The sequence below is a fragment of the Scyliorhinus canicula genome, chromosome 15 (assembly GCF_902713615.1).
Source record: "Scyliorhinus canicula chromosome 15, sScyCan1.1, whole genome shotgun sequence".
Classification (NCBI taxonomy): Eukaryota; Metazoa; Chordata; class Chondrichthyes; order Carcharhiniformes; family Scyliorhinidae; genus Scyliorhinus; species Scyliorhinus canicula.
In genome coordinates this window covers 146,096,397-146,114,047 of record NC_052160.1, presented here as the reverse complement: position 1 = coordinate 146,114,047, position 17,651 = coordinate 146,096,397, and the positions used below count along the sequence as shown (strand labels likewise).

General features: G+C 46.0%; 1 protein-coding gene across 1 annotated transcript; it reads right to left on the bottom strand.

The window, feature by feature from the left end:
* Positions 1-1,151: 1,151 nt before the first annotated feature.
* Positions 1,152-9,999, bottom strand: il19l (interleukin 19 like). The gene is made up of 6 exons (XM_038819624.1): positions 9,908-9,999; positions 2,676-2,835; positions 2,486-2,581; positions 2,126-2,278; positions 1,892-1,966; positions 1,152-1,235 (listed from the first exon to the last, which is right to left on the bottom strand). The coding sequence occupies exons 1-6, from the start codon at positions 9,997-9,999 to the stop codon at positions 1,152-1,154; spliced, it is 660 nt and encodes a 219-aa protein (XP_038675552.1).
* Between the last annotated feature and the right edge of the window lie 7,652 nt (positions 10,000-17,651).

The window sequence follows — 17,651 nt, the reverse complement described above, 5'->3', positions numbered from 1 at the left end:
AATTGTTTTTTCCTCACTGGTAGATATTATACCAGTGCTTTGATATTATATGTAGACGTATTTATTCCATGCTAACCTCCCCATGCCACTTGACTATTTTGAAGTATATACCATTAAAGTCATATAATATACAAGTTGCATCTAAGTTAAGCACCCCAATTATCTATATTGTAACTAACATTGGCCAACACTGCAGTTGGTTATTATCATTGACAGTTGCTTTTAATTCTGTACACATTTCATAAGCAATTTGCTTTATATATTCAGTGGAATTCAGCCATTTTCTGTTGTTCGTCTGCTCATGCTTTGTGCTTTGCATGTAGTTCCCTGCAATATGATGTCTTTTAACTGTTGTTAACCTATTACGTTGCACATAACCTCCACATCTTTACATTACCCACAGCTGCTCAAACTCTATTCTATACTTTTACAAATTGTTGGATACTATTTATTACTGTCCAGTGCCTACACACCAGAACAATTGCACATCTGTGAATTAATGGGTCATGGTCTTTCCATTATTTGTTATATCGCTTTCGTAATAAACTCTCATAACACACTGTTTTTATAATGGCATGTATGTTATTTCAAAATCACACCACAAAGAAAGATTAAGCAACATTCAAAAACAATATGTTTATACTATTATCCATTGACCCCAATAAGTATAGCTAATAATAACAGTACAATATGCACTTACTGGATCTCTTTCATGTACAGGCATGAAAAAAACATCTTAAACCTGTTCTATCAAAATGATTGAAATGCGGCTTCAGAAATAGAAAGTCATTCAGAGTTTATCCACATTACAGCTGTACCACGTGAAGAATTCAACAAGTACAAGTCTATCCAATAATTTAAGGTACATATACATGTATCTCTCATTATATTCAATATTTAGAGGCAAGTACCCAGTGGTATACCACTGTGTGTGTAATGTTGGTAATATACCAAAAACTCAGCATAAAGTAAATCACAAAATGATTAAATTGCTTCAGTTTTCTCACAATGCTGGGATGTCAAGGATTTTACACAAGCACTATTTGTCAATTTAACATTAAAAAAAATCAATTCTGAGGTGTTCACCATTAAAGTGTTTCTTGGTGTTCAATATCTTCTATTGCTCCATTCTGTAGACTTTGGGACAATGCTTAGTTCTGGTGAGATTGTTCCATCCATTCTATGAGAATATCAATTTCACCAATGGCTTTAACAGCAGCTGCCCTTAGAGTCAACTGAAAAAGGATAGAGATTTATTTAGGAATATTCAGTACAAACTGTAGTTAAAACAACATCCAGGAAGAGGGTTTATCAACTGCTGCTCTTTCTTGGTCATTGTGAAAGATGAAATAATATTGGTCATATATTCATGAAGGCTTCTCAGCCTTGCCCCTTGCCTGAGGTGTGGTGACCCTCAGGTTAAATCACCACCGGTCAGCTCTCCCCCTCAAAGGGGAAAGCAGCCTTTGGTCATCTGGGACTGTGGTGACTTTACCTATTTTGGGATACTGCCAGACGTACAGCCAACATGTGGTCGCTCAACAGAAGCTGGAATCTCATGTTATGAATTCTGGTAGTTCTCCAATTTCCCAAAGTGGCTCTTTTAACCGAATGTGGAGTGGTTTGTGTGGGCACTGAGAGAGAAGGATAAACATGAACATTGGGTTCTGTTTAAGGCTTTATATTTGGAATTTAACATAAGCATTCAGCATCATCTCCTGACCTTTGTCCAGTGCTACATTCATTTTAAGGAGTTATATGGGAGACAATATTGATGTCCTGTGTTCTTTGCATGTATCTTCCAGCCTTTTGATGTATTACAGGAATTAGTGCTACAATATGGGAGCCAAATATTCTCTTTGTTAATTAAATGCAAAAGGTAACAACGTACATTTTCAAAGGTATTTTGCATCTTCTGCATCTGAATTCTGGATTCTTCTCCACAGTGACACCTCATCTCAGAATGCTGTCCAATAAAGAAATTTCATATAGGATTAAAGAACCACTCAGAACAGAATTAACACAGAATGATGTTTCAATCTTACCAATAGTCTTGAAAGTAAATTCAAAATTGTCGCTATGTTCAACAAACAATTTAAAGCATTTCTTCAGCCTTGCCACTTACACATTGCCGTAGATCTCGCTTGATGCTGAGGAAGGAGTTGGCCAGCCTACTAGTCCTCCTCTGAATAAGGGAATTGGATGGAGTGTGATGTTTGAAGACGGTCTCCACATAGAATCTCAACATGTGGCGTAGGAAACAGCAGCTCTCCTGTGCCTGCGAATGAGAGCAGGATAGTGAGGTTGGGGAATGTGGGGGGAAGCAGCTCACTCTATGGGCAAGGCATTTAGACTCCAGTTGACAATTTGTGCTCACAAAATTAATGGTTGATGCCACAAAACAGACAAGTTCATAGAACCACAGATGCCCCTGCCTGCTACACAACTTTGTTAAGTACAACATCCATTCGATTGACAGGGATACCTCGAAGGGCAGGTTTATTGGTGCAATCAGTACCTGAATCCTCCGTAAGCTGGATTTGGGAAGAAGCCTCACATCATCAGTGGTGTCCTCCGCTTGCTGTGGGGAAAGGAGAGGATGCTTTATTTCCAATTCGCTGCTGCGAGTACAGGTTATGAATAGGGCGATGGAGTGAGGTCAAATCATTACTTACTATTGCCTGTCTGATATCTGAGAATGCTTGTTGGATTTCGTCCATGTTGGCAGTGAATGTACATTGTCCAAAATGCAGTCTGGTGCCTTGTGCAAGGATGAGCTGAGAGGCAAGAGCCGCCACAAAGATATAACTGAGACCTTGCATCGTCAGAGGAAACCTACAAACAACCCAGAAAGAAGCAAAACGTTCATTGCATCGTAAAGATACCATAAGATGTGAAAAAACGCACTTTACTAACGGGAATGGACATTGAATGTCAATGATTGGAAAGAGGAAAAACCTCGACCGATTGAATCAAGATCCCATTGCCACAATTTTCTTGATTATAATTGTAACGACTTTAAGTCGGATATTCCTCATGACCTCGTCCGGAATCGAATATTCCATCATCATTTCACGAGTTTTGAATTGTTGTCACTCAGGTCAGTTCACCCACCAAGCGGTTAGAGAATCTGCGGAAATTCCGCCCATAAATGGAGACTTTTAATTTAAAAATTCGTTCGTTTCCTACATTGAAAATTAGAATTAGGGAGCTAATTCAGAGTGAATTTTATTTACATTCTGCATTAACTTGACGTCCTGCTGGACAATAAAAAGAAGCAAAGGGAATTATGAAGCTTTGTATTTTAGTATAATTGCATTTCTCATATTTGCCGCCTGTTAAACACCAATATTCTTATCTCGGCGTCACTTTGCAACCAATGATCAAATATCAAATATCAAACATCAAATCACTGTTCTCCAGCCTGGTGCCGGGGTCATGCATGCCCTGCTCTGATTTCACTGAAACAATTCTATCTCAGTCTATCTGACAAATTCTAAACACACGACACACACAATTCAGCAGAAAATCACAATTTGAAATTATTTGTTACCTTCTACTTGGAAAGAATTCTGTAGAAGAAACTGGGATTGATTCTCTAACAGTTCAGGAACATTCCTCAACAGAGCACTAACTCAGAGAGAGTGGAGGTTACCCTGAGTGAGGTGAACCCGGCTGTTCAGATGCTGCTGATCGCCCCATGGGTTTGCCTTAAATACACCTGTCTGGCAGAGTGGGGAATTCTGCAGCCCAGAGACACAGATAGGAACATCCCCGGGCGGGAAAATGTAATTTCCTCAGTAATTTGCATAATGTTATGTTTGATTTCACCTGTTGTGATTGACTGAAGGCGTGACACTGAAATCATCATCTTCAATTTACAGCAAATCCGTTTATTTCTCAAACATTTTCACTTCCCTTTTGACAGTAAAACATTTAACTTCCAATAGTGTAACCAAGATTAGGAATGAGCCAAATAGAAACTGAGAGAGGCTGAGATATTTTCTGGACAACTCCCACAATCATAGAACATTCACACAGGAAAATATAGACTCCAGCCTAAAGTACATCTTTCTCAATCACCCACTCCCTCAAACATCTGGACATACCCCCCTCCATTTCTCTACTCTGCCCCCCCCCCACCACCCCACCACTGGCTGCCCCCCCCCCCCCACCGCCCCACCACTGGCTGCCCCCCCCCCCCCCCACCGCCCCACCACTGGCTACCCCCCCCACCGCCCCATCACTGGCTGCCCCCCCCACCATCACCCCACCACTGGCTGCCCCCCCCCCCACCGCCCTATCACTGGCTGCCCCCCCCCACCATCACCCCACCACTGGCTGCCCCCCCCCCACCGCCCCATCACGGGCTGTCCCCCCCCCCACCACCCCATCACTGGCTGCTCCCCCCACCACTGGCTGCCCCCCCCCCCCACCACCGCCCCATCACTGGCTGCCCCACCACCGCCCCATCACTGGCTTCCCCATCACCGCCCCATCACTGGCTGCCCCATCACCACCCCATCACTGGCTTCCCCATCACCACCCCATCACTGGCTGCCCCACCACCGCCCCATCACTGGCTGCCCCATCACCACCCCATCACTGGCTGCCCCACCACCGCCCCATCACTGGCTGCCCCATCACCACCCCATCACTGGCTGCCCCATCACCGCCCCATCACTGGCTGCCCCACCACCGCCCCATCACTGGCTGCCCCATCACCGCCCCATCACTGGCTGCCCCCCCACCGCCCCATCACTGGCTGCTCCCCCACCGCCCCACCACTGGCTGCCCCACCATCACCCCACCACTGGCTGCCCCCCCCACCACCGCCCCACCACTGGCTGCCCCACCACCGCCCCACCACTGGCTGCCCCATCACCGCCCCATCACTGGCTGCCCCATCACTGGCTGCCCCATCACCGCCCCATCACTGGCTGCCCCATCACCGCCCCATCACTGGCTGCCCCCCCCCACCGCCCCATCACTGGCTGCCCCATCACCGCCCATCGTGGCTGCCCCATCACTGGCTGCCCCATCACCGCCCCATCACTGGCTGCCCCATCACCGCCCCATCACTGGCTGCCCCATCACCGCCCCATCACTGGCTGCCCCATCACTGGCTGCCCCACCACCGCCCCATCACTGGCTGCCCCTTCACCGCCCCATCACTGGCTGCCCCATCACCGCCCCATCACTGGCTGCCCCACCACCGCCCCATCACTGGCTGCCCCCCCCCACCGCCCCATCACTGGCTGCCCCCCCACCGCCCCATCACTGGCTGCCCACTAAAGCTGATCAGTGTGATCTCAGTGTTAGCTGTGACATCAAAACATCAAAACCGCTGGAATACAGAGTGGGGTCAAACGGGTTTGTATTTTGACACCACCACAATTTGGCTACCATCATACTGCCCTTTTTACATCTACAGCGGTGTCTATTACATACCGCACCGAATGGACCTCCCCGTGTGTGCGTTGGTTTCCTCCGGGTGCTCCGGTTTCCTCCCACAGTCCAAAGATGTGCGGGTTAGGTGGATTGGCCATGATAAATTGCCCGTAGTGTCCTAATAGTAAGGTTAAGGGGGGGAGTTGTTGGGTTACGGGTATAGGGTGGATACGTGGGTTTGAGTAGGGTGATCATGGCTCGGCACAACATCGAGGGCCGAAGGGCCTGTTCTGTGCTGTACTGTTCTATGTTCTATGTTCTAAGACTAAAGTGCACCAAATTCTCATCAGAGATTTGCTCCACACTGACAATGTTACATTAGCATTCCATACTGAAGAACACTGTCATTGAAAATAAAAGCAGGAGGAGGCCATTCGGCCCTTTGAGCCTGCTCCACCATTCATTATTGTGGCTGATCATCAAATTCGATACCCTGATCCTGCCTTCCCCCATTTCCCTTGATCCCCGCTCGAGGCAATTGCAGTAAAAATCTCTATTTCTATACTCAAATCTTCTCACTATGAAGGCTGAAATGCCATTTGACTTCTTTACTGCCTGCTGTACCTGCACCCTTACTTTCAGTGACTGATGCACAAGGCCACCAAGGTCTCACTGAGTATCAGCCTCTCTCAATTTACACCCATTCAAATAACAATCTGCCTTCCTATTTTTGCTACCAAAGTGGGTAACCTCACATTTATCCACATTATACTATATCTGCCATGCACGTGCTCACTCACTCAGCCTGTCCAAATCCCACTGAAGCATCTCTGCATCCTCCTCACAGCTCACCCAAGTTTGTATCATCTGCAAATTTGAAGATAATAGACTTAGTTTCCTCGTCTAAATCATTAATATGTAATGTGGACAGTTGGGGTCCTAGCATTGACCCCTGCGGTACCCCACTAGTCACTGTCTGCCAATTGAAAAAGACCCATTTATTCCAACTTTTTGCTTCCTGCCTGCTAACCAGCTTTCTATCCATTTCCAGACACTACCCGCAATCCCATGCACTTTAACTTTACATATTAATCTGCTGTGTGAGACCTTGTCAAAAGCCTTCTGAAAGTCTAAATAAACCACATCCACCTGTTCTCCCTGGTCAACTCTACTAGGGACATTGTCAAAGAATTTCAGTAGGTATGTCGAGCATGATTTTCCTTTTGTAAATCCATGCTGACTTTGGCTGATTATATCACTGCTTTCTAAATGCTGTGCTATGAAATCCTTGATAATGGACTTGAGCAACTTCACTACTACCGATGTTAGGCTCACTGGTCTATAGTTCCCTGTTTTCTCTCTACCTCCCTTTTTGAATAGCAGGGTTACATTCGCTACCCTCTAATCTGTAGGAACCATTCCAGAGTCCAAAGAATTTTAGAAAATGGTCACCAATGAATCTACTATTTCTAGGGTCACTTTCATAGGTACTCTGGGATGAAGATTATCAGTCCCTGGAGATTTGTCTGCCTTCAATCCCATTTATTTCCCCCAAACCATTTCTTTATTAATACCAATTTCCTTCAGCTCCTCACTAAGACCGGTGTTTCTCACACCTTCCGGTACGTTATTCATGTCTTCCTTTGTGAAGATAGAAGCAAAGTACAAATTTAGTTCCTCAGCCATTTCTTTGTTCCCTGTTATGAATTCCCCCGTTTCTGACATAAGGGATCTACATTAGTTTTTATCAATCTTTTTCTCTTTACATATCTATACAAACTTTTACAGTCAGTTATTATGTTCCCCGCTTGTTTACTTTCAAATTGTATTTTCCCTTCTTAATCAATCCCTTGGTCTGCCTTTGCTGAATTTTAAACTGTTCCCAATCCTCAGGTCTATTGCCTTTTTCTTGCTAATTTGTATGCCTCTTCTTTGAATCTAATCCTACCTCTAATTTCCCTTGTAAGCCATGGTTTGGCCACAGTTCCCTTTCTATTCTTGCACCGAATAGGAATAAACAACTTTTGGAGTTTACCTATCCGTTCCTTGAATGCTGCCATTGCCTGTCCGCTGTCCTTCCTGTCAGTAATGTTTCACAGTCTGTCACAGCCAACTCATACCTCACACCATCATAGTTCCCTTTATTAAAGTTCAGGACCCTGGTTTCAGAATCAACTACCAACTACTTAATAAAGAATTCCACCATATTATGGTCACTCATCCCCAAGGGTTCTCTCACAACTACATTGCCAACTAATCCTTCCTCATTGCACAATACCCAGTCTAAGATGGTCTGTTCCCTTGTTAGTTCCTCAACATACTGGTCCAGAAAACCAACGCGTACACACTCCAGAAATTCCTCCTCTATCGTATTGTGACTAATTTGACTCAATCTATATGCAAATTAAAGTCACCCATAATCACAGATGTTCCTTTATCAAATGCATCTCTGATTTCCTGTCTAATGCTATTCTCAACATTACCACAGCAGTTTGGTGGGCTGTATACCACCCCTACCAATGTTTTTTGCCCCTTGGTGTTTCTTAACTCTGCCCAGACAGATTCCACATCATCTGTACTAATATCTTTCCTCAATATTGAATCAATATCTTTAATCAACAATGCAACTTCACCACCTTTTTCTTTCTGTCTGCCTTACCTAAAAACTGAATATCCCTCAATGTTTAGTTCCCACGGTAACCTTGGAGCCATGTCTCCGTAATCCCAACTACATCATGTCCCTTTACATCTATCTGCACAACTAATTCATCCATTATATTTTGAATGCTTTGAGCATTTAGGGAGTTTATTGGGAGTTTTCTATAGACCCCCCCCCCCAATAGCAGCAGATTGATAGAGGAACAGATTGGGCGGCAGATCTTGGAAAGGTGCAGAAGTTACAGAATTGTTGTCATGGGTGACTTCAACTTCCATATTATTGACTGGAACCTCCTTAGTGCAAATGGTTTGGATGGAGCAGATTTTGTCAGGTGTGTACAGGAAGGATTCCTGACTCAAAATGTAGACAGGCCGACTAGGAGGGAGGCCATATTGGACTTGGTGCTCGGAAACAAATCAGGCCAGGTGTCAGATGTCTCTGTGGGAGAGCATTTCGGTGACAGTGACAATAACTCCTTGACCTTTATCATAGTCATGGAGAAGGATAGGAACAGAGAGTATGGGAAGGTATTTAATTGGGGAGGAGAAATTATACAGATGTTCTCAGGGAAATGCACAACAGTAATGTGGGGATTGTTTAAGGAGCACTTGCTGCGAGTGCTGAATAGTTTTGTCCCACTGAGACGAGGAAGGAATGGTAAGGTGAAGGAGCCTTGGATGACAAGAGAAGTGGATCTTCTAGTCAAGAGGAAGAAGGAAGCTTACGTAAGGTTGAGGAAGCAAGGATCTAACTCGGCTCTAGAGGGTTACAAGGTAGCCAGGAAAGAACTCAAAAATGGACTGAGGAGAGCTAGAAGGGGGACATGAATATTAGTACAGATGATGTGGAATCTGTCTGGGCTGAATTAAGAAACACCAAGGGGCAAAAAGGGGGCATGAAAAAACCCTGGCCGGAAGGATTAAGGAAAACCCCAAGGCGTTCTACACTTATGTGAGAAATAAGAGGATGATCAGAGTGAGAATAGGGCCGATCGGGGATAGTGTAGGGAACTTGTGCCTAGAGTCTGAGGAGATGGGGGAGGCCCTAAATGAATATTTTGCTTCAGTATTCACTGGAGAGAGGGACCTTGTTGCCCATGAGAACAGTGTGACCCAGGTTAATAGACTCGCCAAGGTTGATATTAAGAAGGAGGATGTGCTGGAAATGTTGAAAAGCATCAGGATAGATAAATCCAGACGGGATATACCCAAGGTTACTACGGGAAGTGAGGGAGGAGATTGCTGCGCCGTTGGCGATTATCTTTGCGTCCTCACTCTCCACTGGAGTAGTACCGGATGATTGGAGGGAGGCGAATGTTGTTCTCCTGTTCAAGAAAGGGAATGGCGAAATCCCTGGGAATTACAAACCAGTCAGTATTACGTTTGTGGTGAGAAAATATTGGAAAGGATTCTGAGAGATAGGATTTATGATTATTTAGAAAAACATAGTTTGATTAAAGATAGTCAGCTTGGCTTTGTGAGGGGCAGGTCATGCCTCACAAGCCTCATTGAGTTCTTTGAGGATGTGATGAGACACATTGATGAAGGTCGGGCAGTGGATGTGGTGTATATGGATTTTAGTAAGGCATTTGATAAGATTCCCCTTGACTCATTCAGGAGTCAGGGGGCATGGGATACAGGGAAATTTGGCTGTCTGGATACAGAATTGGCTGGCCAAAAGAAGACAGCGAGTGGTAATGTGAAGCAGGGGAAAAGGCTGAGTAGTTTCCCCTTCTCTGTCTCAGATATATCCTTGGGATTTCTGTGTGGGATAAAGTCATCAACACAGAGGTACAGTCACTACTAAGGCAATGATGCCCATGGTTGCTTGGTCACTGGATGAGTGACAGCCATGTACCCGAATACCTTCTGTATAGTGAACTGACCACGGGTCACAACCTCATGGGTGTCCAATCCTCCGCTGTAAATGCGTTTTGAAGATGGAGGCATCGACTTAGGCAACTGGGAGGAAGCCAGCCATGGCCGGGACATCCTGAGGCTACCTGTTCAGAGGGGTATTGGGATAGTGACCTTCTCAAGCCAATGCCTTTATCTGCAGCCAATGTGGCAGAGACGGATGTGTCAGACTCTAGCTCCTGAACCAGACTAACCAATCTTTCACACAAATTGACAACAAAGGTGCGAACTGTCATCTGACAAGATGAAAGGCTGCGAGGAATATTGCCTTCGCTCCATCTCTCTAGTTTGTTCCACACTATAATCCCGCTCAACAAGAATAATGCATTGAAATTGCTGGAATGTTGCTTCCTACAGGAGTGACTTCAAATGAACTTTTTAACCATACCACAGATCCTGCTACATTTGTATCACAAACTGCCAGAAATGCAATGTCGCACAAGTGGCCTCATCAACACCCCGTCCACTTAATAAATAAAACAAAAGGGCAGGAAAAGAAACACATATTAAAACATTTATTCTTGGGATGTGGGTGTCGCTGGTTTTGATTTGATTTGATTTATTATTGTCACATGTATTAGTATACAGTGAAAAGTATTGTTTCTTGCATGCTGTACAAACAATGCATACCGTACATAGGTAAGGAAGGAGAGACTGCAGAATATAATGTTACAGTTATAGCAAGATGTAGAGAAAAGATCGACTTAATACGAGGTAGGTCCATTCGAAAGTCTGATGGCAGCAGGGAAGAAGCTGTTCTTGAGTCGGTTGGTACGTGACCTCAAACTTTGGTATCTTCCTGACAGAAGAAGGTGGAAGAGAGTATGTACGGGGTGCGTGGGGTCCTTAATTATGCTGGCTGCCTTTCTGAGGCAGCGGGAATTATAGACAGAGTCAATGGATGGGAGGCTGGTTTGCGTGATGGACTGGGCTACATTCACGTCCTTTTGTAGTTTCCTGCGGTCTTGGGCAGAGCAGGCTCCATACCAAGCTGTGATACAACCAGAAAGAATGCTTTCAATGGTGCATCTGTAAAAGTTGGTGAGAGTCGTAGCTGACATGCCAAATTTTCTTAGTCTTCTGAGAAAGTAGAGTCCTTGGTGGGCTTTCTTAACTGTATTGACGGCATGGGGGGGGACCAGGACAGGTTGTTGGTAATCTGGACACCTAAAAACTTGAAGTTCTCGACCCTTTCTACTTCGTTCCCATTGATGTAGACAGGGGCATGTTCTCCACTACCCTTCCTAAAGTCGATGACAATCTCCTTCATTTTGTTGACATTGAGGGAGAGATTATTGTCGTCGCACCGGTTCACCAGATTCTCTATCTCATTCCTGTACTCTGTCTCATCATTGTTTGAAATCCAACCCACTGCAGTGGTGTCATCAGCAAATTTGAGAATTGAGTTGGAGGGGAATTTGGCCACACAGTGATAGGTGTATAAGGAGTATAGTAGGGGGCTGAGGACACAGCCTTGTGGGGCATCGGTGTTGAGGATGATCGTGAAGGAAATGAAATGAAAATCGCTTATTGTCACGAGTAGGCTTCAGTGAAGTTACTGTGAAAAGCCCCTAGTCGCCACATTCCGGCGCCTGTCTGGGGAGGCTGGTAAGGGAATCGAACCGTGCTGCTGGCCTGCTTGGTCTGCTTTAAAAGCCAGCGATTTAGCTGAGTGAGCTAAACCAGCCCCTTTGGAGGTGTTTGGAAGTGTTGTTGCCTATCTTTTCTGATGTGGTCTGTGGGTTAGAAAGTTCAGGTTAGGCCAGAATTTATTGCCCATCCCTAATTGCCCGTGAGAGAGTGATAGTGAGCTGCCTTCTTGAACCGCTGCAACCTCTATGATCCAGGTCAATTATCTAATACTCTCACTGCAGTTATTAGGCTGTCCTGATACAAAGTGAATCCCCACCTGAGAAAGGAATATGAGAGAATCGGGATATATGGATCATTTTCCAAGTTGACAAATTATAAGTGGGGTGTTCAGGGATCAATACTGCGCCCTTTACTATTTGTAAATTATATTAAAGACTTGGCCCAATTGATCTGAGCCAACTCTCTCTCTCACAATTATAAACCCAACTTTGTTAAAGTTGAAGATTCTTGTTTGTGACTGGAGTATGTCATTTTCAAACTTAATATGGAATTTAGTTGTATTATGATTACTATTTCCAAGTGGATCTTTTACTACAAAATCACTAATTAAGCCTGCCTCTTTGCACAATATCAGATCTTAAATAGCTATTCCCTGGTTTGTTACACAACCATTACATTGCCTTTGTTGAAAGCTCCAACACTGTTTTTGTTGAATGCTCTGTCCTGTTATATAACTAATGTTAGGTGGCCTGTAAATTAATCCCAGCAACATTTTCTAACTCTTGTCTGTCTAATCTCCAGCCATACTGCTTCTACTCCTTGATTTTCTGAGCCAAGATCTTTTCTCACAAATATACATTTGTCATCCTTTATTATAAGGGCTATCACTCGTCCTTTTCCATTCTACCTGTCTTTGCACAATGTTGTGTACCATGGAATATTTATTTCTCAATCTTGGTCACCTTGTAACCATGGGCAGAATCTTGTGGAGGTGACTGCTATTTTGGCTACCAGCTGGACAGCCAATGAGGACCTATTTCACCTCTTATTGGGTCGGCCTGCCACACTTGGCCACTCAGGCACAAGAACTCCGGGGTGGGGCAGAAGTCTTGCATGCCGAGAGCTGCCAGCCAATCAGAGGTCAGCAGCTCTTCATAATAACTCAGTCCCTGAGTTTGCTGCTTGACCTCTCTGTAGCCCCTCACCCCGCTACCCTGACCCCCCTCACCCTGCTACCCTGACCCCCCTCATCCCGCTACCCTGACCCCCTCACCCCGCTACCCTGACCCCCCTCATCCCGCTACCCTGACCCCCCTCACCCCGCTACCCTGACCCCCCTCACCCCGGCACCCTGACCCCCCTCACTGACCCCCTCACCCCACAACCCTGACCACCCTCACCCCGTTACCATGACCCCCCTCACCCCGCTACCTGACCCCCTCACCCCGCTACCCTGACCCTCCTCACCCCGCTACCCTGACCCCTCACCCCACTACCCTGACCCCTCGCCCCGCTACCTGACCCCCCTCACCCCGCTACCCTGACCCCCCTCATCCCGCTACCCTGACCCCCCTCACCCCACTACCCTGACCCCTCGCCCCGCTACCTGACCCCCCTCACCCCGCTACCCTGACCCCCCTCACCCCGCTACCCTGACCCCTCACCCCGCTACCCTGACCCCTCGCCCCGCTACTCTGACCCCCTGACCCTGCTACCCTGACCCCCCTCACCCTGCTATCCTGACCCCTCGCCCCGCTACCCTGACCCCCTGACCCCGCTACCCTGACCCCCTCACCCCGTTACCCTGACCCCCTCACCCTGCTACCTGACCCCCCTCACCCCGCTACCCTGACCCCCTGACCCCACTATCGTGACCCCTCACCCCGCTACCCTGAACCCCTCACCCCGGTACCCATACCCCCTGACCACGCTACTCTGACCCCCCACACCCTGCTATCCTGACCCCTCACCCTGCTATCCTGACCTGTCACCCCGCTACCCTGACCCCCTCACCCCACTACCCTGACCCCTCACCCTGATACCCTGAACCCCCTCACCCCACCTCCCTGACCCCTCACCCCACTACCCTGACCCCTCACCCCGCTAACCTGACCCCTCACCCTGCTACCCTGACCCCTCACCCTGCTACCCTGACCCCCCCCTTGCCCCACTACCCTGAACCCCCTCCTGGACATTACTGAAAGCAACTCAGGGTGATAGGGGTATCTTGATAATTGTCCATTGTACATCTCAAAAGGAGATTCTTGTAATTTATAATTAAAACCTTCGGGGCCTCACGGTAGCATGGTGGTTAGCATCAATGCTTCACAGCTCCAGGGTCCCAGGTTCGATGTCCTGCTGGGTCACTGTCTGTGTGGAGTCTGCACGTCCTCCCCGTGTGTGCGTGGGTTTCCTCCGGGTGCTCCGGTTTCCTCCCACAGTCCAAAGATGTGCGGGTTAGGTGGATTGGCCATGCTAAATTGCCCGTAGTGTAAGGTTAATGGGGGGATTGTTGGGTTACGGGTATACGGGTTACGTGGGTTTAAGTAGGGTGATCATTGCTCGGCACAACATCGAGGGCCGAAGGGCCTGTTCTGTGCTGTACTGTTCTATGTTCTATGTTCTAAAACCTACACACTGTCTCCACATGCTATAGTTTTGTTATCAAATATATTTTGATAAAACAGTCGAATTCCAGTTCGATTTCCATCCAGGTAACAGCTTCATTTTGGAGGAATTAAATCAAGTAGTGAAAGAACAGGTCAGAGGCTGGGAATTCTGTGGAGAATAACTCACCTCCTGACTCCCCAAAGTCTGTCCACCATCTACATGGCACAAGTCAGGAGTGTGATGGAATACTCTCCACTTGCCTGGACAAGTCCAACAACACTCAAGAAGATGGAACACCATCATCTGCAAATTCCTCTCCTTGCCACCTTCCTTACTTTGGGCTTTATTAGCAGCCCTTTACTATCGCTAAAACCATGGAGCTCCCTCTACATCACATGGACTTCAGCAGTTCAACAAGGTGGCCCACTACCACCTTCTCAAGGGCAATTAGGAATGGACAATAATTGCTGGCCTGGTCAGCAATGTCCACATCCCAAAATGGAATACAAAAAGAGAGTTAAAAGAATCTTAACTGTACATATTGTCAGGGGGTAAAACCTCACATTCTATATTTTGATAAAATGTACAGGTCTCCTTGTGGCTAACTTCTAAAATAAATAAAATAGACAAATACTTTAAAATGATGGATGCCATGTCTGGCTGTGACTTTCAAACAAAATGAAGCTTCTAGCAGGACTCTATTCGAAAAGCTGACACCTCGTTATCTCTGAAGAAATATTAGTGGCCCTGTGGCTGCAGAGACCAAATCCATGGGGAATTATACAAAGGTCACCTAAAGTTCATAAGCCAGGCACTACTATTGGAGTCTGCTAGAACAAAGAGCCCTGAATCTTCCTTTGAAATTCTTAAAGGTTGGCATATAAACAATCTCAGGAACCCAGACAAAGGAATATATTCCTTTTGTCAAAGCCAAAGTGGAGAGGTGGTTGTCATCTGACGTGACTTCCCTAGCTGGTAGAACCAGTTAACTGTCTTGCTGGACTGCAAAGCTATCTGCTATCTTCCATCTATCAAGCAGCAGCATAGAACAAAGGCTCTGGAACTTATGAACTTCTATTCCATTGCCTACAAGACTCAATCATCTCTATGTGCCTATCTCATTGTGGAAGCAATCTCTACTGGAAAAGTGCATTATCCAGCATCAGCTTTCAGTCTGCCAAACCCAGTGAAGGACACACCACTAGACTTTGAGTCTGGACTCTAGACTCATATGAAACAATAATTCTTTACCCTGTGGTCTTTGCCCTGTAAATTGCTCTTTCACTATTCCCCTCTGTTATTGTATGAGTGAAAAGGTGGCAGTCTATTGACCCACCACCCATGTCTGACTGTGTGCAAGTAAACTAACCCTCTGAGTTCTTGAGTTTTCTGTGGGGTTATTAATAGAAATTGGATCACTCCGAAACCGAGGGGGTTAGAAAATACGCCACCACTTATAAAGCGGGAATTCAAATAAAAACACCTTTTTGTTTACGGATGGGTCGTGAGAGGAGAAATCCAGGTTGTTTTTAAATTAAATCCCCTCCTGTCTGTAACAATATGTTGATCCCATAATTACTTTACACTCAAACATCTGCAATTATTTCAACTGTCTCAGCCTGAAACTGGGAATGACTTCAGCCTGGAAAAGCCAGTTTCCGCTAATTGCATTTGTTCAGGATGTGTTGTATATTGGTCCAGTATCTCAGAGCTCAGAGGTGGCAGCGATACCATGCACCGGACTCCCAAGAGGCCTGCTATTTTTGCGGCCTTGTAGAGTCCGTGGACCATGCCCACGTTACATGTCCTCGGCTACATGTCCTCTTTTATGTTTCCTTTCAAACCTTTTTATTAAAGTTTTGTTTACCCTTCAGCCCTACACTCCTGATCTACAGGCACCTATTACAGAGAGGGGCGGAGAAGGATGAGAACCTCCTCGTGAACCTGTTCCTGGACCCGGCCAAACTTTCCATAAACAGGTCCAGGCAGTGGGCGACCGAGGAGTTGTGTCTGCTGCTCTCCTGTGGCTACAGTCACAGTCGGGTGTCCCTGGAGAGGGAGCATGTGGTGTCCACGGGCATCATCGAGGCCTTTTGTGCCCAGTGGAGGGGTTGGACTGCTTCATCAACCCCACCTTTCACATGATGATTTGATCTTTGCTAAGTTTCCCATTGTGATTTATTAATTTTTGGGCAGTGCCCCTACCAGGAGCAGCCCCTTTTAATTTATCCCTCAGTTAATTTTTGTTATTCTATTCAGTTGATTGGACCCTAAAATAAACCAGGTACCTGTGGTCACATTAATCACTTGAGCGGCTGTGACAATTTGTGGCCAATTAAAAAGGAAGTGAGCAGTTTGCTGCAGCAGGATCAACCAGTCAGTTTAAAAGGTTGATGAATGGCTTTTTGCCTGGAAACTCCTCTCTTGTGTGCTGGAGGATCCATATTCCAGGCACGAATCGAATGTGATCAATGATGTTGATTGCCCTGAGTTTTGAGTGATTTTAGATTCATTCTTATCCTGGTCGGTTGCTACAGAAGCTTCATTATAATTCCATCTCCTCAAAATGAACACAGGGTCAGACACATATTGGACATCATTTTCCAATTGCACACCTGGTGAAAACTCGAAGCCAATATGCCAGGAGCAATATTGTGAAAATGAAGTGTAAAATACAGATTTATTTCACAAAGTTGGGTAATTTCCCCTTTAAAATCACAGCACATATATCATTCCAGTAATGTTGTCATAGTGCCACACAATACAGAGGTAAACGAATAGATCTGATGAAAAATCTTTATGTTGAATATGTAAATGAGGGAAGCACCTCGCTGCCCCGAATTTCAGTTAACTCCCTTTCTTCTTCTTGTCAAACAGGCCCGTACGTCATCTTTATTACATAATCTCTTGACAGCCCCTCATGTTTGCAGTTCTGAGCTGTCTTGCCCCACCCCCACCCACGGAGATCTGTTCGAATCTCTCTGTTTCTCTCAAACCTCTTTAATTTGTTTCAGCATTCTCTTCGCCAGACAATGGTTAACAGTGGTTAGCACTGTTGCTTCACAGTGCAAGGGTCCCAGGTTCGAATCCCGACTTGGGGCACTGTCTGTGCGGAGTCTGCACGTTGTCCCCGTATCTATGTGGGTTTCCTCCGGTTTCCTCCCACAGTCCAAACATGTGCAGGTTAGGTGGATTGGCCATGATAAATTGCCCTGAGTGTCCAAAAAGGTTTGGAGGGGTTATTAGGTTATGGGGAGAGGGCGGAAGTGAGGGCTTAAGTGGGTCGGTGCAGACTCAATGTTCTTGTCCTGAAAGACGTGCTTGTTAGGTGAATTAGACATTCTGAATTCTCCCTCTGTGTACCCGAACAGGCGCCAGAATGTGGCGACTAGGGGCTTTTCACAGTAACTTCATTGCAGTGTTAACGTAAGCCTACTTGTGACAGTAAAGATTTATTATTATTGTCAGAATCTGTTCAGTCC